Raw genomic sequence first — 24,235 nt, forward strand, 5'->3', positions numbered from 1 at the left:
AAAATGGAGAGTAATCATTCATCTTACTCATTCATTCAACATACTTATGGAGAATCTACTAGACAGAATTCCCTGTAATTATAGAGCCCACTTCAAGTTGGAGCTGCCTAAGAGAAAGCGAAATTATAATACAGGGCTAGAAAGCATGAAGCCCTAGGGACACTCAGAGGCACATCTAATCCTACTTCAGAAGATTCGTGGAATTCTCCGTGGTGGGAGTGATGACAGAGACTCAAGAAAAGGTAGAAAGTAGTCGGATTTTGAGAAAAGGTGTCCTAGGAAGAGAGAATGGCAGATGCAAAGTCCAAAAGTCAAGAAGATATTTTCCTTTCTGGTTTTAAAGGCAAGCTCTGCTATCATCATGGCAAACAGAAGAATATTCCAGAATATTCTAGAACAAACATTTGTAGGTACAACACAAATCCCTTGGGGCTCTCATGAAAATGCAAGTTCTGGTTCAGCCAGTATGAGGTGGGTCCTGAGATCCTGCTTTTCCAGCAAGGTGATGCTGATGTGTCTGGTGCATGGACCCACTTTGAGTAAGGAGGTATGAGAGTGGCCACGGAAGGAAGGATTCCTCATTTCATTGGTCCAATTTTAATATATGTGCTGCCAAAGCGAGCACAGAGGATACACCTACATTTAAAACTTTCATCTCTCTCTTCTCCCTCTGGCCACCAGGATTCCATGGAGCATGAAGGACAGTGAGGGATGGCGATAACGTTGTGAGCAGTGTGATTCCCACACAAGTTCTAGGAAAGTCCCTGGAGGAAGAGAGACATTGGTTCCCTGAAAGCTTCCAGGAAACCAGAATACTTTTCATAGGGTGTTGCAGTCAAGCACTACAACCCTCCATGAAACACTGGGATCCTACCCCACCCAGAGCTCCTACTCACCAATCGAACTCTCATAAGTGTCCGTGCAAAACTAGCCTACAGGTCTATGTGTTTTATTCATACTCTGGGGCCGCCATTACTGTTTCACTGACTGTTTCCTTAAAAGCAGCGGTAATCTATGTCAAAGGCTAGGTGGATCAGTCATATGACAAATCATTTATTGAGGGCCACTCTGAGTCAGACACATGACGGGTGTTGGAGAGGTACACCTGGAGCCATACGCCAATGGACTTAGGAGAAACAAAAATGGTAGCCAGATAATCTTGGCCGTGCCATTGCGCTGGGGTCTGTTAGTCCCACAAAACTCTGGAAACTCAAAGAGCAGAACTGATCATCTGAAACAGAAATTCTTGGTTCCCAGAGGGTTCTGAGACAGGCAGGACTCTGCCTCTGCCCATTAAGCTGTGATTTCAGAGACGGCTCCCGGAGGCATCGGCTTTCCTCAAACGTTGCTGCATAGCATACTGGCAGTAAGAAAGGTCTTCATCCCTGTGAGAGAAATCAGAATTAGAATCAGCAGCAGGATTAGTACAATGTGATGCCGGGGGGTTGTAAATACTTGGGTCTTATAAATACAGAGAAAGAGATGGAAACAAACACTAGAAGGATAAACATTACAACATTAACAAGAATGGCCTCTACTGTGACAGGCACTAATGGCAAACTCTAAAGCTATTCTCAACCTCTTCACCATTCATAGCTTCCACTCTAGAAGCAGGAAAGCCAAATACTTGCTTTGCCCAATTCCTGGCTCAAAAAAGAATACAAGGAACAGACCTATGTCTGTATTTTATTATATATATGAGATCTATATGATACCTATCATATAATATGTAATATATATTTTAACAATGTATGTATGTTCTCTGGAGTCTCTTTTGAGCCAGTTTAACATTTGCTTCACTCCCTCGATGATGGAGTAGAATAAAATCCTTAATGTACTGTCACGTTATATGTGTATGAGTCATTTAATCTTTTTTAGTTCATACAGCTACCATGGGGCAAAGCTGGGATTTAAGCCCAGGCTGCCTGGTGCCTGAACCCCAACCCTTGGACCCCAACACCACATTTTGTCAAATGTGCAAAAATACACATGGACACACAGCTCACAGCTGGTTCTCCATGCACAGTGCTGGTATTGCTAAGGAGCAGTTCCAGTTGAACAGAAGTCTGCGCAAAACACACCGTCTCTCACCGTTTTAGAAGTGGAGGGGACAGAGGACAGTAACATCCCTGAGGTCTGGGACTCGGAGCTGCGTTTGGTCTTCCTGGTAATGCATTTCCTGTATTCTTCCCGCACCTGGAGGAAGACACGCATCACGAGAAGATGAGTTGTTCCCAGACTCAGGGACGTGGGCGGACACTCATGTGTCCCCTGAAGGATGGGCTCAGGAAGGGCAGCATTGTACCTGGCGGCTGAGCAGACAATGAATGATGAAGATAAAGGTCCCCTGCAGGCTGTTGACGATGGTGAACAGATAGGCCATGATCTTGGCCATGGGTCCAATCTGGAAAATGCCCAACACCCAGGAGCACCCCAGGATGAAGAGCTGGGCAAAGGCCTTGAACGTCAGTAACCTGGGGGAGAAGGTTTGCAGAGATTAAGGTTCCTGGAAGGGGCTGCTGTCCTCAGGGACCCACCGCTCCCACCATGTCACCTGCCACCTGAGAGGTGGGAATAAATGTGGGGTAGAGTCTCCAAGCCCAGAGGCAGAGAAATCGAATCCTATTGGCATTGAGAAGGCAGTTGGCCTACAGATGCACGTAGCACAAAGACGTGTGGACACACATATATAATGCGAGAGTGTTTAGAGTGATCGCGTGCTTGGAGGGCCTGCAGGTCCAAGAACTAGGGAACGGTGACACCGTGAGTAAGAGATACCATGACATGTTTCTTGAAGAAAAACTCACATGACATAAAATTCACGATTTTCAACCTTTAAAGCATGTGATTCAGGGGCATTTGGCACATTCACAGTGCTGTGCAAACACCGTCACCACCCGGTTCTAAGACATTTTTATCACCCTGGAAAGAAACCCCATACCTATCAGGATTCATTCCCCACCCACTCCTCCCCCAACTGAAGCAACCCAAACGTTCGTCTGTTGATGGATGGATAAACGAAACACGGTCCGTCCACACAGTGACTATTATTCTCCAATAAGAGGGAATGAAATGCCGACAGCTGCTACAAAACGTGGATGAACCTTGAAGACCTGCTCAGTGAAAGAAGCTAGACAGAGGGGCAGCAGGGTGGCTCAGTCGGATAAGCTTCGACTCAGGACACGATCTCATGGTTCGTGAGTTCGAGCCCCATGTCAGGCTCTGTTCTGACAGCTCCGATTTTGGAGCCTATTTGAGATTCTGTCTCCTTTCTCTCTTCTCCTTATCTGCTCATATTCTGTGACTCTCAAAAATAAATAAGCATTAAAAAAAAAAAGAAGCCAGACATAGAAGGACACACAGTGTATGATTCCATTTCTAGGAAATATCCAGAATAGGCATTCTATGAGGACAACAACGAATGATAAAATCATTTTTCTTATTTTTCTTAAAAGGTTTATTGTCAAGTTGGTTTCTATATTACACCCAGTGCTCATCCCAACGAGTGCCCTCCTCCATGCCCTCACCCATTTTCCCCTCTCCCCCTCCCATCAGCCCTCAGTTTGCTCTCAGCGTTCAAGAGTCTCTCATGGTTTGCCTCCCTCCATCTCCCCAACTGTTTTTCCCCTTCTTCTCCCCCATGGTCTCCGTTAAGTTCCTCCTAATCCACCTATATGTGCAAACATATGGTTTCTGTCCTTCTCTGTCTGATATATTTTGCTCAGCATAACACCCTCAAGTTCCATCCATGTTGCTACACATGACTAGATCTCATTTCTTCTCATTGCCATGTAGTATTCCACTGTATAGATAGACCACATCTTCTTGATCCATTTGTCAGTTGATGGACACTTAGGCTCTTTCCATGTTTTGGCTATTGTTGAGAGTGCTGCTATGAACATTGGGGTACATGTGCTCCTATGCATCAGCACTCCTCTGTCCCTTGGGTAAATTCCTAGAAGTGCTACTGCTGGGTCATAGGGGAGTTCTATTGTTAATTTTTTGAGGAATCTCCACACTGTTTTCCAGAGGGGCTGCACCAGTTTACATTCCCACCAAGAGTGTCGGAGGGTGCCCATTTCTCCACATCCTCACCAGCATCTAGAGACTCATGATTTCTTCATTTTAACAACTCTGACCAGCATGAGGTGGTATCTCAGTGCTGTTTTGATTTGTATTTCCCTGATGATGAGGGACGCAGAGCATCATTTCATGTGTCTGTTGGCCATCTGACTGTCCTCTTTGGAAAAGTGTCTGTTCATGTCTTCTGCCCATTTCTTCAGTGGGTTATTTGTTTCTCAGGTGTGGAGTTTGGTGAGTTCCTTATAAGTTTTGGATATTAGCCCTTTATCTGATATGTCATTTGCAACTACTTTTCCCATTCCATCAGTCACCTATTAGTTTATTGATTATTTCCTTTGCCGTGCAGAAGCTTTTTATCTTGATGAGGTCCCAATAGTTCATTTTTGCTCTTGATTCCCTTGCCTTTGGGGATGTGTCAAGTAAGAAATTGCTGCGGTTGAAGACAAGGAGGTTGTTTCCTGCTTTCCTATAGGGTTTTGATTGTTTCCTGTTTCACATTCAGGTCCTTTATCCATTTTGGGTTTATTTTTGTGTATGGTGTGAGAAAATGATCTAGTTTCATTCTTCTGGATGTTGCTGTCCAGTTCCCCCAGCACCATATGTTAAAGAGGCTGCCTTTATTCCACTGGATACTCTTTCCTGCTTTGTCAAAGATTAGTTGGCCATACATTTGTGGGTCTAATGCGGAGTTCTCTATTCTATTCCATTGGTCTATGTGTCTGTTTTTGTGCCAATAGCATACTGTCTTGTTGACTACAGCTTTGTAGTAGAGGCTAAAGTCTGGGATGGTGATGCTTCCCATTTTGGCTTTCTTCTTCAATATTACTTTGGCTATTCGGGGTCTTTTATGGTTCCATACAAAATTTAGGATAGTTTGTTCTAGTTTTGAGAAGAATGCTGGTGCAATTTTGATTGGCATTGCATTGAATGTGTAGATTGCTTTGGGTAGTAATGACATTTTAACTATATTTATTCTTCTAGTCCATGGGCATGGAATGTTTTTCCATTTCTTTGTGTCTTCTTCAGTTTCCTTCATAAGTTTTCTGTAGTTTTTATCATATAGATCTCCTATATCTTTGGTTAGGTTTATTCCTAAGTATTTTATGTTTTTTTGTGCAATTGTGAATGGGATCAGTTTNTCTATGTAGAGTATCATGTCATTGCAAAAAGTGAATTTTGACTTCATCTTTGCCAATTCTGATGCCTTTGATTTCCTTTTGTTGTCTGATGGCTGATGCTAGGACTTCTGGCACTGTGTTAAACAACAGTGGTGAGAGCGGACATCCCTGTCGTGTTCCTGATCTCAGGGGGAAAGCTCTCAGTTTTTCCCCGTTGAGGGTGACATTAGTCGTGGGCTTCCCATAAATGGCTTTTATGATGTATAAGTAAATTACTTCTATCCCGATTTTCTCGAGGGTCTTTGTTAAGAAGGGATGCTGTGTTTTGTCAAATGCTTTTTCTGCATCTATCGACAGGATCATATGATTTTTGTCTTTTCTTTTGTTGATGTGATGTATCACATTGATTGATTTCCAAATACTGAACCAGCCCTGTAACCCAGGAATGAATCCCACTTGATCATGGTGGATACTTCTTTTTATTTGCTGTTGAATTCGACTTGCAAGTATCCTGTTGTGGATTTCTGCATCCGTATTCATCAAGGATATTGGCCTGTAGTTCCCTTTTATTGCTAGGTCTCTGTCAGGCTTTACAACCAAAGTGATACTGGCTTTGTAGAATGAGTCCGGAAGTTTTCCTTTGATTTCTATTTTTTGGAATAGTTTGAGGAGAATGTGTACTCATTCTGTTTTAAATGTCTGTTAGAATTCCCCAGGGAAGCCATCTGGCCCAGGGCTCTTATTTGTTGGGGGATTTTTGATAACTGATTCAATTTCTTCACTAGTTATGGATCTGTTTAGATTTTCTAACTTTCCTGTGTGAATTTTGGTAGTGGCTGTGTGTTTAGGAATTTGTCCATTTTTATAGGTTGTCCAGTTTGTTAGCATATAATTTTTCATAGTATTCCCTGATAATTGCTTGTATTTCTGAGGGGTTGGTGGTAATAAGTCCATTTTCATTCAAGATTTTGTCTATTTGAGTGCTCTCTCTTTTCTTTTTGAGAAGCCTGGCTAGAAGTTCCCCAATTTTGTTTATTTTTTCAAAAAACCAACTCTTGGTTTCATTGATCTGTTCAACTGTTGTTTTTTTGGGGGGGGATTCTATATTGTTTATTTCTGCCCTGATTTTTATTATTTCCTTTCTCCTACTGGATTTGAGGTGCTCTTGTTGCTCCCCTTCTTGTTCCTGTAGGTGCGCTGTTAGATTTTGTACTTGCGCTTTTTCTAATTTCTTTAAATAGGCTTGGAGTGCAGTGTACTTTTCTCTTAGGACTGCCTTTGCTGCATCCTATAGAGTTTGAATTGTTGTATTTTCTTTTTCATTTGTTTCCATATATTTTTTAAATTTCTTCTTTAATTGCCTGATTGTCCCATTCGTTCTTTAGTAGGGTGTTCTTTAACCTTTATGTTTCTGGAGGTTTTCTAGACTTCTTCCTGTGGTTGATTCCAAATCTCACAGCATTGTGATCTGAAAGTGTGCATGGTATGATTTCAATTCTTTTAGATTTATTGAGAGCTGCTTTATGTCCCAGTATGTGATCTCTCTGGGAGAATGTGCCATGTGCACTTGAGAAGAAAGTGAATTCCATGGCCTCAGGATGTAGAGGTCTAAATATATCTGTCAACTCCATCTGGTCCGATGTGTCATTCAAGTCCATTGTTTCTTTGGTGATTTTCTTTCTATTTGATCTATCCGTTGCTTTAAGTGGAGTATTAAACTCCCCCACTATTAGCACATTCTTATCCGTAAGTTTGTTTCTGTTTGAGATTGTTTTATGTATTTTGGTGCTTCCATATTCAGTGCGCAGACATTTATATTTGTTAGCTCTTCCTGATGTATGGACCCTTTAATTATTATATAATGCCCTTCTTCATCCCTTGTTACTGCCTTTACGTTAAAGTCCAGTTTGTCTGATATAAGTATGGATACTCCAGGTTTCTTTTGACTTCCAGTAGCATGATAGATCTTTCTCCATCCCCTTACTTTCAATCTGAAGGTGTCCTCAGATCTAAAATGAGTTTCTTGTAGACAGCAAATAGATGGATTTTGTTTTTTAATCCATTCTGCTACCCTATGTCTTTTGATTGGAGCATTTAGTCCATTTACATTCAGTGTTATTATTGGAAAATATGGGTTTAGAGTCATTGTGTTTTTTCTAGGATTCATGCTTGTGGTGGTGTCCCTGGTACCTTTCATTCCTTGCAACATTTCCCTCATAGAGTCCTCCTCAGTATTTCTTGTAAGGATGGTTTCGTGGTGACGAATTCTTTCAATTTTTGTTTATTTGGGAATACTTTTATTTCTCCTTCTATTCTGAATGACAGGCTTGCTGGATAGAGGATTCATGGCTGCATATTTTTCTGTTCATCACATTGAAGATTTCCTGCCATTCCTTTCTGGCCTTCCAAGTTTCAGTAGATAGGTCTGTAACCACTCTGATAGGTTTCCCTTTGTATGTCAGGGCCCTTTTATCCCTAGCTGCTTTCAGAATTCTATTTCCAGTTTCACTATATTTTTCCAGTTTCACTATGATATGTAGTGCAGAAGATCGATTCAAGTTATGTCTGAGGGGAGCTATCTGTGCTTCTAGGATTTAAATGTCTGTTTCCTTCCCCATATTGACGAAGTTCTCTGCTATAATTTGTTCATGGACTCTTTCAGCGCCTTTCCCTCTCTCTTCCTCTTCTGGAATTCCTATGATATAGATATTGTTCCATTTTGATTGTATCACTCAGCTCTCGAACTCTCTTTTCGTGTTCCTGGATGAGTTTAGCTCTCTTTTTCTCGGCTTCCTCTTTTTCTATAATTGTGTCTTCTAATTCACCTATTCTTCTCTCTGCCTCTTCAATGTGCATTGGATGCCTCTATTTTATGATGCATCTCATTTTTAGCATTTTTTAATTCATCACAACTATTTTTAAGCTCCATAGTCTTTGTAGCAATAGTTTCTCTGATGTCTTCCATGCATTTTTCAAGCCCAGTGATTAATTTTATAACTATTGCTCTAAATTCTTGTTCAGTTATGTTGCTTATATCTGCTTTGAGTAGTTCTTTAGCTGTCATTTCTTCCTGGAATTTCTTCAGAGGAGAGTTCTTCCGTTTCGTCATTTTGACTAGCTTTCTGTCTCTTGTTAGTTTTAAAAGCTTGTTATGCACTCTGCACCTGTGAGTACTCTGTATTAAAGAAGACTCTTTGAGTGTCCAGGACCTGTCCTTTCAGGAAGTGTTCTTTGAATGGTGTCTCTTGGTCTGTCTTGTTGAGACTTTGGTTATTTTACTTCCCTACTCGTAGTGGCATTTGGGACTCTCCACCATGTATACTTTGGCTTCTTTCTTGAGGTAGCCCTATAAGTTTTCTTAGTGGACTCTGTCTCCTTTTCCTCCCAAACTTCTGAATTCTGTAAGGGTTCCTATGGCTTCAGGCCTTCTCCATTTGAAAAATGGGGGCAAGTGAAATGTACGGGGATCCCTACTTCTCCACCATCTTGCCTCTTCCCCCTAAAATTTTTTTTTTAATTAGATGAGAGTGACCACGTAGTATAGGGGGTAAGGGTACAGGCTCTGAAGACCTGTGGAAACTGTGCCTCAGTTTTGTCAAATTGCTCCAGAGATAATAATACAATACCTACCGTGTGGTGTTTATTCTTCTACAGATTAAATGAGATGAGAAGTCTCTACGGTCTTTTACAGCATCATATGTCACAAAAATATTTTTGGTAGTTGTTTTTAACACTAGTATTGATTTGAAGTCAGCTACCTATTATATAGAAAAAAGTCCCAAAGTTCAGAATGATATGTATAGTACCCTATCATTTATGTAATCCGAAGGTGAATGGGTAAGGATAGAATATTCTAGAAGGAAGCTCAATTCAAGTGATAATGGCTGCTTAGGGTGGGAGAGACCTGGGAAGAGAGGGGTATTTATTTCCCATGTGTTCGCTATTGAACTGATTAATTTTTCTTCCCATTATGTGTATTAACTTTGTTTTAAACTTTCTGCATCAACTTTTAAAAGATATTAAAATTTAAAATATAGAATTTAAAAATATTTAAAATTTAAGATGAATAAGGGACTGGATATGAAACCTAGATAAGGTCTGCTTTAGGTTTGTTCTTTTTTTTTTAATGTTTATTTCTTTTTGACAGAGAGAGTACATGCAAGGAGGGGAGGGGGAGACAGTGGAGAGACAGAGGATCTGAGGCAGGCTTTGGACTGAGAGCAGAGAGCCAAATGAGGGGCTCAAAGGAACAGACCATGAAGTAATAACCTGAGCTGAAATTGGACATGTAACTGACTGAGCCACCCAGGCACCCCTGACTTTCGTAGGTTCTAAAAATGAAGATCAGTTGAGTGAGGATGTTAAAGACACAAACCGTCTATAAGAATATGAAAATGTCCCACATCTGTAAGATAAAATAATATACAAAAAACTAAAATAATAAGATTGTATATTTCACCTACTCAATCAGCAAAACATCACAACAAAAATGATAAACCACGGTGTTGCAAAGCTGTATGTAAACACGCACTTCTGCAAATGGTAACAAATATTCTGGAAAACGATTTGCATTATACCAAAAACATGGCAATACAACGTGCCCTTTAGCTCAGGCCATTTCATGCCTACTATTATGCTCAAATAATTGCAGATGTGGAGAAATTTCTATCTATAAGAGTATCCAAGACCACATTGCTTGTAACAGCCTTCCCCCTACCCCCCCAAAATAGAAACAACTTGGATGTCCACGAATAAGGCATGATTTAAATAAGTTGTGTTGCATTATTACATTCAAACATTTACAAAGTATACAAAAGATGTCAAAGAATTTCTACTTAAATTGAAAAAATATTCATGACATTAGTAAGAGAAAAATGACTCTAAAAATTAAGTTGATGGTAGGCTTCTGTTTTTGTAAATAGCACGTATATAACTGTGCACAGTAGACATTAGAAAGTGTATTAATGGGGGGCGCCTGAGTGGCTCAGCCGGTTAAGTGTCCGACTTCGGCTCAGGTCATGATCTCATGGTTAGTGGGTTCCAGCCCCACATCGGGCTTTGTGCTGACAGCTCAGAGCCTGGAGCCTGTTTCAGATTCTGTGTCTTCCTCTCTCTCTGACCCTCCCCTGCTCACGCTGTTTTTCTCTCTCTCATAAATAAATAAAAACATTTTTAAAAAACAACTATAGTTTTAAAAAAAAGAAAGTGTATTAATGGTTATAATATATGAAATATTCATCCTTTCTAGTAACTGTCGTAATGCTTCATAAGCCACATTAAGTGGTCAATGTTAATACCCCCAGTATACAGATGAGGAAACAGATTCAGACAGGTTGTGTAACTTGACTAAGCTCACACGGCTTATAAGTGAAAGAGCTGGTGCTTGAGCCCCCAGATCAAGACAGTGCGCTGTTCTGTCCTGGGCACCGGACCAAGCACACAAAGAGGTGCTCAGGGAATGTGTGTGGGAAGGATGAAGGAGACTGGCAGAGAGAAAGGGAAGGAGGGACTGTACCTGGTGTCTTTGAGTGTCGAGATTTCTGCATTGACGCTGGAAAGCTTCTGCCTCAGGATACACAACGTGCAAGTCAGGAGGATGAAATTGATCTACAAAGTCAAGCAGAGAGGACTGAGATATCGGGCAGACAAATGGGCAATGGCCACACCACCTGTCAAAAACCCATAGTGCGCGGTACCCACTCCAGGAAGCACGATTAATAAGCCCTACAGCAATCAACACTTAACACCCAGTTGTTGACTGTTGGCTGACAGCCTCCCTGATTTCTTCCCTCATTTCCAAGTTAGAACCCAACAGAAAAAGCCGACATGCTCCCCTAAGCATTCACATTGGGTGCCCTGCTTTGAGTTAGCCTGCATCTAGAGTCCCAGTGCCTACAGCCTCCAAGCAGGCACACCGGAAGCCTTCCCTTTTCCCCTAAACAGCCTTCTGACTCCTCTCCCTGGTTCTGAGTCTCTGCTAAGTGCAAGTCATGGTGCCCGACTCCCTTCCTATAGCAATAAATAGTCTTTACTTGTTCTCATTTGGGGGATCACCACTGATTTCCACTCCACATGGATGCGTGTGGGAAGTTAGTCTCAAGATCGGTGCCTTGTTGGGGTTGAAATGTTGAACCCCCTGAACCTCAGAATGTGATCTTATTTGTAGCCAGGGTCTTTACCAGAGGTGATCAAATTGAAATGAGCTCTTTAGGGCAGGTCCGAATTCCACATGACCTTACAAAATGGAAATTTGGACACAGAAGCAGACATGCGCATGGAAAGCCAAGCATCTATAGGCCAAGGGACTCCTGAGGTTAGAAAACTGGAATGGGGGAGCACCTGGCTGGCTTGGGGTTGAGTGACTGACTCTTGATTTAAGCTCAGGTCATGATCCCAGGTTGTGGGATTGAACTCCACATCAGGCTCTATGCTGAGCATGGAGCCTGCTTGGGATAATCTCTCTCTCTCTCTGTCTCTCTCTCTGTCTCTCCACTCCCATCTGCCTCTTTCCCCCACCCACTAAAACCTAAAAAAAAAAGAATGGAACAGATCCTTCTCTTGGGCTTCAGAGGGGACGTGGTCCTACTCATCCCTTATTTTATACTTCTAGCTTTCAAAACTGGGAGTGGGAAAGTCCATGGAAGACTTCCTGAAGGATGCCAAATTCTGTTGTTCTAAGCCACCCAGTTAGCGATACTGTGGATACTATCTCTGTGATACACAATTTTTATTTGCGAGCTTTATTTTTACCTCAATAAAGCTGAAAAAAATCTGTAGACTTCCCTTTCTACCATCCCACTGTTTTCTTCTCCCCCCACCCCCACATTCTTCTTCATTTCTTTCTTCCTTTTCTCTCATTCAATATCTAGCCTCAGAAGACATCAATAGACCCATTCCTACTGAAACACAAAAGACAAATCAGATTGTGTTCCCCTCTAGGCGATTTGCATGTTGGCAGAGGGCAAAAAAAAAAAAAATCACAAGTCAAAGAAATTGCACTCTAAATTTGAAATCTCAAGAACCAGGGATCAGAGGGGAGGACGTTTGACCTCAGCCGGGCACACTGCACCAAGCAACTTGCTTTACCGTGATGATGACGCAGACCGGCCCCAGGAAACTCCAGATGAATCCTGTGCTTGGGTTCAGCCAGCAGCTACGAAGACAAACAGGAGTCAGCGCCTGTTTAACTCCTGACCCTACAGTCACTCCCTCTCTCCCCCAAAATGCACTAATGGAGGATATTACAGGAAGCCGATCCTGAGATGAAAAGTCTCATGACGGGTCGGGTGACACTTCAGTTTTCTTTGGACCGCAGCGAGTCTGCTTTCAGACCTTCTTCCTGGGTGAATGTTCCTGAAATGTTCACCTGGCGCCCTGCGCAGAACTCACCCTCAATATGTAACTTTGCCATCTCTTCCTCTCTGCTCAGATCTCTTTACTGGCACACCTGGTCATTCAAATCTCAGCTCGAATGTCACCTCATCTGAAAAGCCACTTGGGGCCCTCCCTAACCCTGGTCTTTCTCCAGCAGACCATGCTGCTTTCATTATTTTTTTTAAATAGCATCTACTAGTGTCATAAATTATTGTGGTGCTTGTTACCTTGAAAACTGTCCATCTTCCCCTTCCAGACTATGAGCTGTATGAGAATCTTAAATGATACTTACCAGCACACTACCCTAAATCATCTCGCACAGACCCGTGTGATAAACAGACCTTGCTCTAAAACAGACAATGGTGATGATGATGATGATGATGATGATGATGACAATGATGATGATGATGATGGCACGTCTAGCGCTTTACCCTGTGACAGACACCATTCTGAATGTTTTGCAGATAATAACTCATTTAACCCTCACAACACTAAGATGTCGGCATTGTTGTTTGCCTCTATTGTATGGATGAGGAAGTGGAAGCCTACAGAGGTTAAGTAACTTGCCCAAGGAAGCACAGCCAGAAGAAGGTCATGGAGCAAGGATTCAAACCCAGGCAGGTTGGTTTCAGAATCCAGATTTCAAAGCTGCACAACCAAGTTTCTTTCATTGGTTACACTGCCACCATTCACCTATTCTATAGGTCAAACAGTGGCTCCTGGATTAGTGCAGTGTACAAGAGGTGCAACAGACCATGGCAGCCCTGAGACCCACAAGCCATAAAGAGCTCAAGAAATGGTAGACGCAATTACCACTATTGTTACTGTTCTTGTTCACATAATTATCATCATGGACCATGACAGCACGGTGTTCAGGGAGACAGGGGTCGCGCTTACCGATTATGCATCCCGTAGCCCTGTGGTTGCACGCCGGCAGAGATGGCCACCACTAGCCCTGGGAGCCCGTAGCCAAAGGCACAGAAGTACCACATCTTGATGTTGCGAGAGCTGAAGTAATTCATCACCTTCAGGTTCCTGACCATTAGGAATAGTGTCACAGCCTCCACCAGCGTCCAGAAGAAGCAGGCCAGGAAAAGGTAGTGCAGGAAGCCTGCAATGATGGCACAGCCCGTCTGGAGAAGAGAAGTGTGCACACTCAGGACCCCCGCCCCCTCCAAGGGGCAGGTTCTCAGATACAGCAGGGCTGCTCCTTTGATTGAAATATCCCCTATTCAACCCTTTGGTAGGGGGAATCAGTAGTCCTCGCTGGCCTGGGACTGGTCTTTCCCAGGACATGGGACTTTTCAGCGTTTTGAGAAGAGTAGATAGCTGATCACCCCACTTCAGAGGATGTTTGAAGTTGTTGAGGGGGTGGGGGTGAGCACACTACAGCCATCGGTCTGGCTGCCTGTTTTGTAAATCACATTTCACTGGCACAAAGCCACATCCATTTCTATGTTTTGTGTGGCTGTTTTCATGCTACAACAGCCAAGCTGAGTGGCTGTGACAGAGAGCCTGGATTCTGCAAAGCCAAAGATATTTATAACTGCTTCTTTAATATTGAAACCAACTTAATAATAAGCTATTAAAAATTTTTTAAAAATAAAAAGAAAGACACAGAAAACATTTGGGGCGCCTGGGTGGCTCTGTCGCTTGAGCTTTTGATTTCGGCTCAGGTCATGATCTCATGGTTCTTGGGGTCGAGCTCTGGGTCGGGCTCTGTGCTGACAGCTCAGAGCCTGGAGCCTGATTCATATTCTGTGTCTCCCTCTTTCTCTGACCCTCCCTTGCTCATGTGTCTCTCTCTCTGTCTCAGAAATAAGTAAAACATTTAAACTGATGAATGGATCAAGAAGATTTGTTGTATCTATACAATGGAATACTACATGGCAATGAGAAAGAATAAAATCTGGCCATTTGTAGCAACATGGATGGAACTTGAGGGTGTTATGCTGAGTGAAATAAGTCAGGCAGAGAAGGACAGATACCGTATGTTTGCACATATAGGGGGATTAGGAGGAAGTTAACGGAAGACAAAGCAGAAGAAGGGGAAAATAGTTGGGGAGAGTGAGGGAGGCAAACCATGAGAGACTCTTGAATGCTGAGAACAAAATGAGGGCTGGTGGGAGTGGGGAAGGGGGGTGATGGGCATGGAGGGGGCACTTGTGGTAATGAGCACTGGGTGTTACATGGAAACCAACTTGATAAGAAACTATTAAAAATAATGAAATCTGGCCATGTGTAGCAACATGGATGGACCTTGAGGGTGTTATGCTGAGCGAAATAAGTCAGGCAGAGAAGGACAAATATCATATGTTTGCACGTATAGGAGGATTAGGAGGAACTTGACGGAGGAACAAGGGGGAGAAGAAGGGCGGAAATGGTGGGGGAAAGGGAGAGAAGCAAACCATGAGAGACTCTTGAATGCAGACAAAAACTGAGGACTGATGGATGTGGGGGGAGGGGGGGATGGGCATGGAGGAGGACACTTGTGGGGATGAGCACTGAGTGTTATGTGGAAACTAATTTGACAATAAACTATTAAAAAAAAATTTGAAAAATGCAAAAAAAAATAAAAATAAAAATAAAAATAAAAATAGAAAACGTTTGCTCACTCCCGGTCAAATGATGGGAGGGACGAGTGCTAGTAGCATTGAGTTCTCAAGGGGTCCGAGAAGGAAAACATAGGACGGTGAGGGGGATGGTTCTGCACAAAGAACGATTGTCCCAGCCAAAATGCCAATAGTGCTCCTTCTGGAAAAACCCTAAGATCCTACTATGTTTCTGGTATACTTCTAAGGGGTAAATTGGCCAAAGTTTCTGCTCTCATGGGGCTCACAGTCTAGTGTGTGTGTGTGTTGGGTGGGGGCCATGGCGGAGATACACAGCTAGTAAAAAGACAAATAATCAATATGGTTTCAAATAAAAGCTGGGAAAGAAAGCAAAATAGACTCGTAAGGGATAGAGTTTCGCAGTTGTGACATTATTGACATTTGTAACACTATTGCGAGATTATTTTTTCTCCTGGGGCTGTTCTGTGGATTGGAGGGTGTTTGGAAGCATCCCTAGTCTCCACTGGAGGTCAGTAGCTCCCTCTCCCAGGGATAACCTCCGATCAAGTCTCTAGATATTACTGAGTGTCCCGTAGAGAAAGAATCATCCAAGGTAAGAGCCAGTGGTTAAAAGAGTAAAAGGAGAGACCACCACAGTATATAACATGACCAGGGAAACAATTTTAAACTGACACCTATCACAAGAGTGCGTAAACCAGGTAAAGAATTGGGGAACAAGTATCATCAAAAGTGGGTATAGCACGTGCAAAGGTACTGAAGTGGGAACTAGCATAGAGATTATTGGGTAGGATGAGTAGGGGCAGATGTGGAAGTGATGGGGCTGGGCGAGGACACAGCCTGAGGGATGTGAGACCTGGTTGTCAGTCTTGTCTATACCGACGAGGAAGAGTGCCTTGGCCAAGAAGAGGCACACACAGAGGTGCAGGTGGAGGTAGGTGTTCTGGTTGCGAATGGCACGACACAGGAGGAAGGTGGTGATGGCCAAGACGAGACACACCAGGGAGATGATCAAGCCCACGTGGCTAATGATGTACAGGGAGAACTCCGTCTGTCAGGAAACAGATACATCATTCAGAGAGGGGCCAACATCCCACCAGGCAGAAAAAGAATTATCCAGACTCCTGAAAGGGTTCAAGGACCTTTTCTCCTTCGACACTCAGGGTGAAGGAGGTGCTGTCCATCGCCATCCTTTGCCCTCCATCAACACCCATTCCCATCTGGTCCTGTGCCTCACCCATGCCATATTAGGGCAGGGTGTCTACAAACTACATTTCCCAGAATCGCCTGGGGGTACGGTGTCCTTCAGGTTTCCCAGGGAGATGTATGCATGAGGGTTTTGGAAGGCAGAAAGGAGGGAGCCACCAGCCTTCTGTGGACAGGAGCAAGCGATGGCTGGGCTCCGTGCTCTAGCTGTCCCCTCTTCCGTTGGCAGCAGCAATTTCTGACCTCTGGTTTACAGTTGCAGAGGGGTGATCTCCAAGCCAGACCCCAGGTGGCAACCCCTGACCTCAACCTCTTCCATCCCTCCCCGTGTTTTTGTGACCATCCTGTCCCCTGCCCGAAATACCTAGAGTGATCACCGTTTCCTGCACTGAACCGGCACTACCACACAGGTGTTCAGGGATGCCCCGATTTCTGGGAGCAGACATGGCACACTGAGCCCTTCCCCTATGCTGTCAATCATAACTGATATAAAAGTTTTCAGTTCCTTCTGGGAAGATGTGCCAAGGCACCATCTCACAAGCTACTCCCTATGATTCTGTTACGTGGTGGCGAAGAGAACGGACTATGGTTCTGCCAGTTCCTAGTTGTATGAGCCTGGGAAAGAGACTTAACTGCTCTGTGCCTCGGTTTTCTCATCTGTTAAAAAAGGATCCTAATGAATATACTAAATGATACTAAATGGAAAGACTTCAAGTGCTCACAGCTGTGCAGGGAACACACTACCTGCCCTCCACTGAGTCTACTCCACTCACCAAGGCTCGCTTCACCCACCCTGCCCCGCCCCATCACTAGCTCTCACTGACACACTTCTGGATCCCATTGCACCACTTCTCGCCCCATTTGTTTAGTTTTGTGGAAAGAGACCTCTGGAGACAGTCTGTCCTGGGTTCAGGTCTCATCTGCACCCATTTAGTTTTCTGAGTAAGTGGGCTATGGAGCCTCAGCCCCCATGCTGTAAAATGGCCTGAAAACATTTACCTTAAAATAAAGGGTCCAACACAGGCTATTATGTTCTGCGAATGGGATCTGTCATTATTAACCTGTTTAGGGGTCATTTCTCTTTTTGTATGTGAGTTTCATGACTTCCCAGCCAAACTATGAATTCTCCAAGGGCAGAGGCACACCCTGTCTGTCCCCCATGACTGTGCCCCACAACACCCAAGGCCATGGGAGACACACAATGGATGTTCATTCACAATATTTTCCCCTCGGATTTGGAAAGCCAGAGCAGAAAGTCAGTACTGACCGTGAGCTCCCCAGAAGCCATGACGATGGCCAGGTTCATCATCTGATTACAGCTGCACACAGTATGCATCTCAGAAGCTTCACGGATCGCACAGCCAGAGTGTATCCACCTGCCACCTTCCAAGTTCGTGTCCCAGGAAACGCAGATAGGCGTCTCAAATGGCTGCTTTGGCTGAAAATGTAAAGGCTCAGGTCACCTGAGACTCTCTTAAATGGATTCAGAATGACCAACTTCAAGTGTCATCTGGGAGAAGAAGATGCAGGTATGTTTGGGAAGGAATAGAGGAAAATGTAATATTCAGTGTGTGAGGATGGAGAGAAAGGTCTTGGATACCAGATCTGCCTCTACCACTGACTTGATCATAGCTAATGTAATAAAGTCCCTGTAAATGTTCCTGTATCAACATACTTAATCTGAGCCCAATCTTGCCTGGTGATGAATGGATGATTATATGCACTTATATTATATATGGTATATATGTTATATGTGCTATATATTACACATGCTATATAACATATATGCTCTATATTATATGATCTATATTATATATGCTGTATATTATACATGCTATATATTATATATGCCATATATATTACACATGCTACATAGTGTATATGCCATACATTATACACACTATATATCATATATGCTATATATTATATGCTCTATATATTATATATGCTATATACTATATATGCTATATGTTACATGTGCCATATATATTATATATGCTATATACATTATAATATATATATGAGAGCCCAATCCTCTGGAAGTGGACTTTGGGGATCGGCTTGAGTTGCTAGGAGCTGTTAGTTGTCTAGAAGTTTGATACCTTCATGGGTCTCTGTCAGAAATGAAAGTAATGCCCACTGTGGGGTGAGGTGTTGTCAACTGGAAGATAGGGGCTCAACAAGAACCTCTTCACAAACCTCGATGTTCTCCAGCGTGTAAATGACTGGGTTAGAGAACCCATCTTGCTTCTCCCCAGTCATGATGCCCTGCACGACGCGAGAATTCATCTTCAGCTTCCTATGAGACTTGGTGAAGGGGGTCTGAAGGTCTTGGAAGAAGCTCTCATCTAAAAACGACTCCATCCCCGAAAAGGAGACAAAAGCCACTCCAGTGGTCCCTGTGATTTTCCCCAAATGCAAAAAAAAAAAAAAAAAAAAAGGAATCATTTGCTCAATAGTGATTATTGAGGACCCAACACGTACACACACATAGACACTCTAATACCCCCATGCATTTCTGGGCCTCCATGCACCTGCTTTGAGCACTGCAACACCAGGAAAGCCAATGGGCTTCAAGGTTGGTGACCTTCACCAGCACCAGTGCTACCCCCTGGAGACATGTTGGCTACCTTTAAAAATAAATATGGGGGCACCTGGGGGACTTAGTCAGTTAGGCATCTGACTTTGGCTCAGGTCATGATCTCATGGTTTGTGGGTTTGAGCCCCGTGTCAGGCTCTGTGCTGACAGTGTGGAGCCTGCTTGGGATTCTGTGTCTTCTTCTCTGTCGGCCTCTCCGTGGCTCATTCTCTCTCTCTCTCTCTTTCTCTCTCTCTCTCAAAAATGAATAAACATTAAAAATTTTTAAATAAATGTGACTTTATGTCTTTTAAGGCACAATCAAACTGAGCAATGGGAAGTATGTTCCCCTTCCCACACTGATGGTTAATTTTGCTTCCCCTCTCAATGCTGGTGGTCTTCAGGGATGTCTCAGGCCTGCTCCCTGAGACCTCTATGCAGCATCTAGATCAGAGCGTGGCAAACCATGGCCCATAGGGCAGTCTGGCCATTGCCTGCTTGGTATAAATGAAAGTGTTTCTGCAACACAGCCACTCCCACTCATTTACATACAGTGTATGAGTGTCTTTGCACTCTGAGAGACTCTATCGCCCTCAGTGTCTAAAATATTTACTAATCCGCCCTCTACAGGACAAGCTTGCCCATCCCTGGTACGGATCAGCGCTGTTCACCAGAATTATTATATGAACCACCCAGGCAATTTTAAATTTTCAAGCAGCCAGATTGCACAACAGTCAAAACCAGGTAAAATTCATTTTAATAATATGATAACTCAATACATGCAAAATATTATCCCTTCAACCTATAATCCATATAAAATATGAATGAGATTTTCCCCAATCTTCGTTTTTTTTTTTTTTTTTTTTTTTTTTTTTTTTTTTTTTTTACCNCCACCCAGGCAATTTTAAATTTTCAAGCAGCCAGATTGCACAACAGTCAAAACCAGGTAAAATTCATTTTAATAATATGATAACTCAATACATGCAAAATATTATCCCTTCAACCTATAACCCATATAAAATATGAATGAGATTTTCCCCAATCTTCGTTTTTTTTTTTTTTTTTTTTGTTTTTTTTTGTACCAAGTCTTTGGAACCTGGTGTGTACTTTACCAGATTTTAAAGTACAGCCTGGTCACATTTCATGTGCTCATTAAGAAAACGTGGCCAGTGGTGCTGTACCAGTGATGGTCTTGACACTCCATTATTGTGACAATGTTTATGTATCTAATATCTGACTTCCCCAGGGCACTGGCCTCATCTCACTAGTCTTGGAAACCAAGAGTTGACTGATAAGTGTCTGCTGATTGAATACACTGTAGCCCCCCTCCCTGGTCTGAGGAGCAGCTTTGTACCTATAGATCCAGATTCTTTGATGGTGGAACACCCAATCTTCATCTCATTCCCTTTGGCTTTGAAGAGAAAGGTCTCATTCTTTTCAGTACATTCTTCCTTGATGATCTTGCTTTCAATTTCTAAAAGAACACAGGGAGAATTTGCCCCAGATCCCCCAGAAAGTGGGTCCTAAATCCTCTTTCTTGTCCCACAAAGTTCTATGTACCTAGTTGCAAAGAATAAAAATGGCCAGCTCATCACAGGGAAGACCATGATCCCCTAGGCGGGTTGATTGGAGGATGATGAAACCAATGAGAAACACAGGTGGAGCTGCAGAGTGAGCGCTCACACCTTAGTCATGCATCAGGGAAAGCTGGTGTTGAGGTCAACAGAGATGGAAGGCAACAGAGCCTTGATCCTCTGGCTGTGCTAAATGGAGACAAATTTTCCAAAGCCAAAGGGGCTTGGTAGGAGCTGGGTGAGTCCGGCAGAGTGCACCAGGGCTCAGAGTCTGCATCCAGCTCTGCCCTGCACCAGCTGAGCAAACAGGACCAATGTCTGAACTTCTCTGAGCCTTGGGTCTCTCCCCCGTGACATGGCACTAATTACAGGGGTCCTCATGAAAACAAAATAGGTGATGGAACCGGAAGTATCCTTTTAAAACATAATAGACATAATGGCATGCCTGTTCTTAAACTTTCCTGTTCCACACCCAACCCAATCTTACTCCAAATAAAATCCTGAGTCCACCCACCTCTCCTCTTCCTTTCTGACCTCTTCTCCTACAGCCTTGATGATTCTCTCCTGCTCTATGGCCACACTGGCCTCTCTTTGTTCCTTGAACTCACCAAGTATTACTGGACTTTTGCTCTGTCTCCAAATACATCCACGGCTCCATTCCCTTTGGGCCTGCCCCAGCAACACTTGGCCTCCCCACACCATATAAGCTGGCAATGCTCCCCCCGAGCCTGACCCTCTCTAGCTGACTAGCTTATTTTTCTCGACAACACTCTATCTCATATATGAGATCTTTGTTCATGGTGGGGCTCAGATAGTTGTTGAATGAATCAGTGATACACTCCCACACACCCTTAACTCAATGCCAGGCACTCAGCAAATGGAGATGCAGTTACTATCCTGGGACTTGCTTCTCTGTGAGCTCCGAGGTTTGAAACAGTTGGGAAAATGGTATACGAGGAAGCTATGGGGCACAGCATTGCCCACGCCCCACCCTTCAACAGCAGCACCCAGATGCAACCTTGCCTCCTCACCTAAGTGTTCCGTCTGAACAGTCTGAGTCACATTGCCTGAGGGTTTCAGGAAAGCTGCCAGGGTGCTGCTTTTCACACTCTCCAGGAGAACAGTGGCCAGAGCGGATGTCTCTTCTTTGGTGAAGTTGGACCATGTGGAAGTTTGTTCAAGCACAGAGGTAAGGCTCTCAGCCGTGCTCTGCAAGGAAAGGTGTGTTTGTGCACATGCCCTGTCTCCCTCTTCCCTGTGCCCCAGATAACAGCTCTCCTCCTTCCCAGCCTCCCTCTTACCCTCTCTCTCCTCCTCTCTCTCCCTCCTTCTCTCTCTCTCCCTCTCAAATTGGTGTGGCCTTTTAAGTCAGCACCTGGAATAGCACTGCTTACACCTAGCTCTGACTCAACATTTCCCTTCCTGGAATTAATCCTCCAAGAAATGTGTAAAAACTGTGAGGATCTTGTCCAGGGATGTTTGTTTCAGTTGGTTTCTGATAGCAAGAAGTTGGGAAGTCTAAATGTCCAACAGATTGGCTAAAACAATGACTAAATCCGATCACAGAATAGTAGGCAGCTGTTAACAAAACAGTGATCACACACACACATATTAACAAGAAAAAAGGTCAGTGAGCTTTTGCTAAATAAGGCAAAATTCAAAATAACATAGGTATTATCTCATTTCACTTAAAAAACAAGTACTTTCATTAACATTTTTATATATACGATATTAATGTTTCTGGCATAGAGAGATAAAAATCATTAATAGTTTCTTATGAGGCAGGTATTAAGTATCTTATGCATGTTAACCTCATTTTAGAAAGAAATCTATGAAGTAGGGAACTGTTATTTCCATTTTTGGGTGAGGAAACAGAACACATATAGGAGGTGGGAGAAGTAAGATTTGAACCTTTGTCATCACTCAGCAGAGGGTAAATCCCTCTAATAAGTGCTCACTAAATGGCTTCAGTATGAGTGTGTGTGTGTGTGTGTGTGTGTGAGACATGCATTCACAAAATGAAGGGATATGGGTCCACATCCAAATGCTAACATGGATTACGTCAGAGGAATAGAGTTAAGGAAAGAATAGCAATAGCAATATTGACATCAATGTCAATATGATTCCTTTTATTGATTATTGTCAATAAATTGGCTTATACAATGACTTTGACCCCAACAAGAAAATGCATATAAAGGATTCACAACTTAATAAACACAAGGAAGAAAGTAATTGACTCCAGTCATATGGGGAAGGAAATGAACTGAAATCCAACTGGGAATACCAATTTTTATCTATCCAAATTGGATCGAAAAACATGAAATGAATTTCCGTAAAAAACGGATGAGGGTGTAACTTGAGAGATGTTTGTTCTGGAAAAACATGACGTAACCATATCCCAGGAGACCCTGAGGTCCCTCCTCACGACATACAGAAAAGTCTCAGAATCATCCTGGAAAAACATGGTCCTCAATTCTACAGCTGAGGAAATCTCCTTACAACTCTCTTTGAGCTGTGCAATCTATTCTTGGCTGCGAAGTTTATTTCATTTCTTTGGGAAAGTAAGAAATTAGTGGGCAAATGAAAATCCCACAGGGTTATCACTTCTGTGTTAGATCTACAAAGTTTTCTGATCTTCGTCATACTCTGAGAAGGGGGTGTTGAACTCACGATTAACCACGTGAGTTCGCTGCCTAATGCCATTAGATGTGGGATGAATGTATGTTTCGTATGAACAATTTCAGAGAATGCAGCTATTGATAATAGTAGTGAACATTTAAAAATATGAATTATTATGTTTATACATTTGATTGATTGGATTTATAAACCCCTTGAGGGCATAGTGACTTCGGGTTTTGGGTCTGTAAATCTTCCAGAATAGGTATTTTAAATTGGGGGAAATAAGAATATTGATAAACACAGTATAAAATGAGAGAATTTAAATGTGGTCAAAGGTTTGTCGCTTACGGAATTTCAGTCTGAGAAAACTTATGAATGCAATGCACACTTAATGGACAACTATATTATACCCAATAAATTAATTTTAAATCAATCAAATGACAAAGGAAAGTATTATTCTTACTTTTGTACAAAAGTAACCAAAGTTTTAAATAAAATAACAGTCATAAGTGTGATGTAAAGTCTTAAGAAAAACCAGGTTTTAAAATCTACCATTGCAAGACGGTGCCCATTTCTCCAGATCCTACACTGTTGGTGGGAATGTGAACTGGTGCAGCCCCTCTGGAAAACAGTGGGGAGGTGCCTCAAACACTTAACAATAAAACTCCCCTATGGCCCAGCAATAGCACTGCTAGGAATTTACCCAAGGGATATAGGAATGCTGATGCATAGGGGCACATGTATCCCAATGTTCATAGCAGCACTCTCAACAGTAGCCAAAACATGGAAAGAGCCTAAATGTCCATCAACAGGCGAATGGATCAAGAAGATGTGGTTTATCTATATGATGGACTACTCGTGGCAATGAGAAAGAATGAACTCTGGCCATGTGTACAAACATGGATGGACCTTGAGGGTATTATGCTAAGCGAAATCAGTCAGGCAGAGAAGGATAAATACCATATGTTTGCACATATAGGAGGATTAGGAGGAACTTAACGGAGGACCATGGGGGAGAAGAAGGGGGGAACTAGTGGGGAAGAGGGAGAGGGGCAAACCATGAGAGACTCTTGAATGCTGAGAACAAAGTGAGGACTCATGGGCGTGGGGGGG

General features: G+C 42.9%; 1 protein-coding gene across 1 annotated transcript in view; it reads right to left on the bottom strand.

Moving 5' to 3' along the window:
- Positions 1 to 1,037: 1,037 nt before the first annotated feature.
- The window catches only part of LOC144241418 (adhesion G protein-coupled receptor E1-like), a 65,468-nt gene continuing 42,270 nt past the window's right edge, over positions 1,038 to 24,235 (bottom strand). The window contains exons 15-23 of the mRNA XM_077776012.1: positions 18,551 to 18,750; positions 17,619 to 17,789; positions 16,002 to 16,196; positions 13,473 to 13,708; positions 12,288 to 12,354; positions 10,717 to 10,808; positions 2,306 to 2,474; positions 2,092 to 2,196; positions 1,038 to 1,385 (exon numbers count right to left, since the gene is read on the bottom strand). Coding sequence (XP_077632138.1) covers positions 1,380 to 1,385; positions 2,092 to 2,196; positions 2,306 to 2,474; positions 10,717 to 10,808; positions 12,288 to 12,354; positions 13,473 to 13,708; positions 16,002 to 16,196; positions 17,619 to 17,789; positions 18,551 to 18,750 — 1,241 coding nt within the window. The 3' untranslated portion in view covers positions 1,038 to 1,379. The remainder of the gene's footprint in view (positions 1,386 to 2,091; positions 2,197 to 2,305; positions 2,475 to 10,716; positions 10,809 to 12,287; positions 12,355 to 13,472; positions 13,709 to 16,001; positions 16,197 to 17,618; positions 17,790 to 18,550; positions 18,751 to 24,235) is intronic.

Source organism: Crocuta crocuta, unplaced genomic scaffold (assembly GCF_008692635.1).
Source record: "Crocuta crocuta isolate KB4526 unplaced genomic scaffold, BGI_CrCroc_1.0 scaffold110, whole genome shotgun sequence".
Taxonomy (NCBI): Eukaryota; Metazoa; Chordata; class Mammalia; order Carnivora; family Hyaenidae; genus Crocuta; species Crocuta crocuta.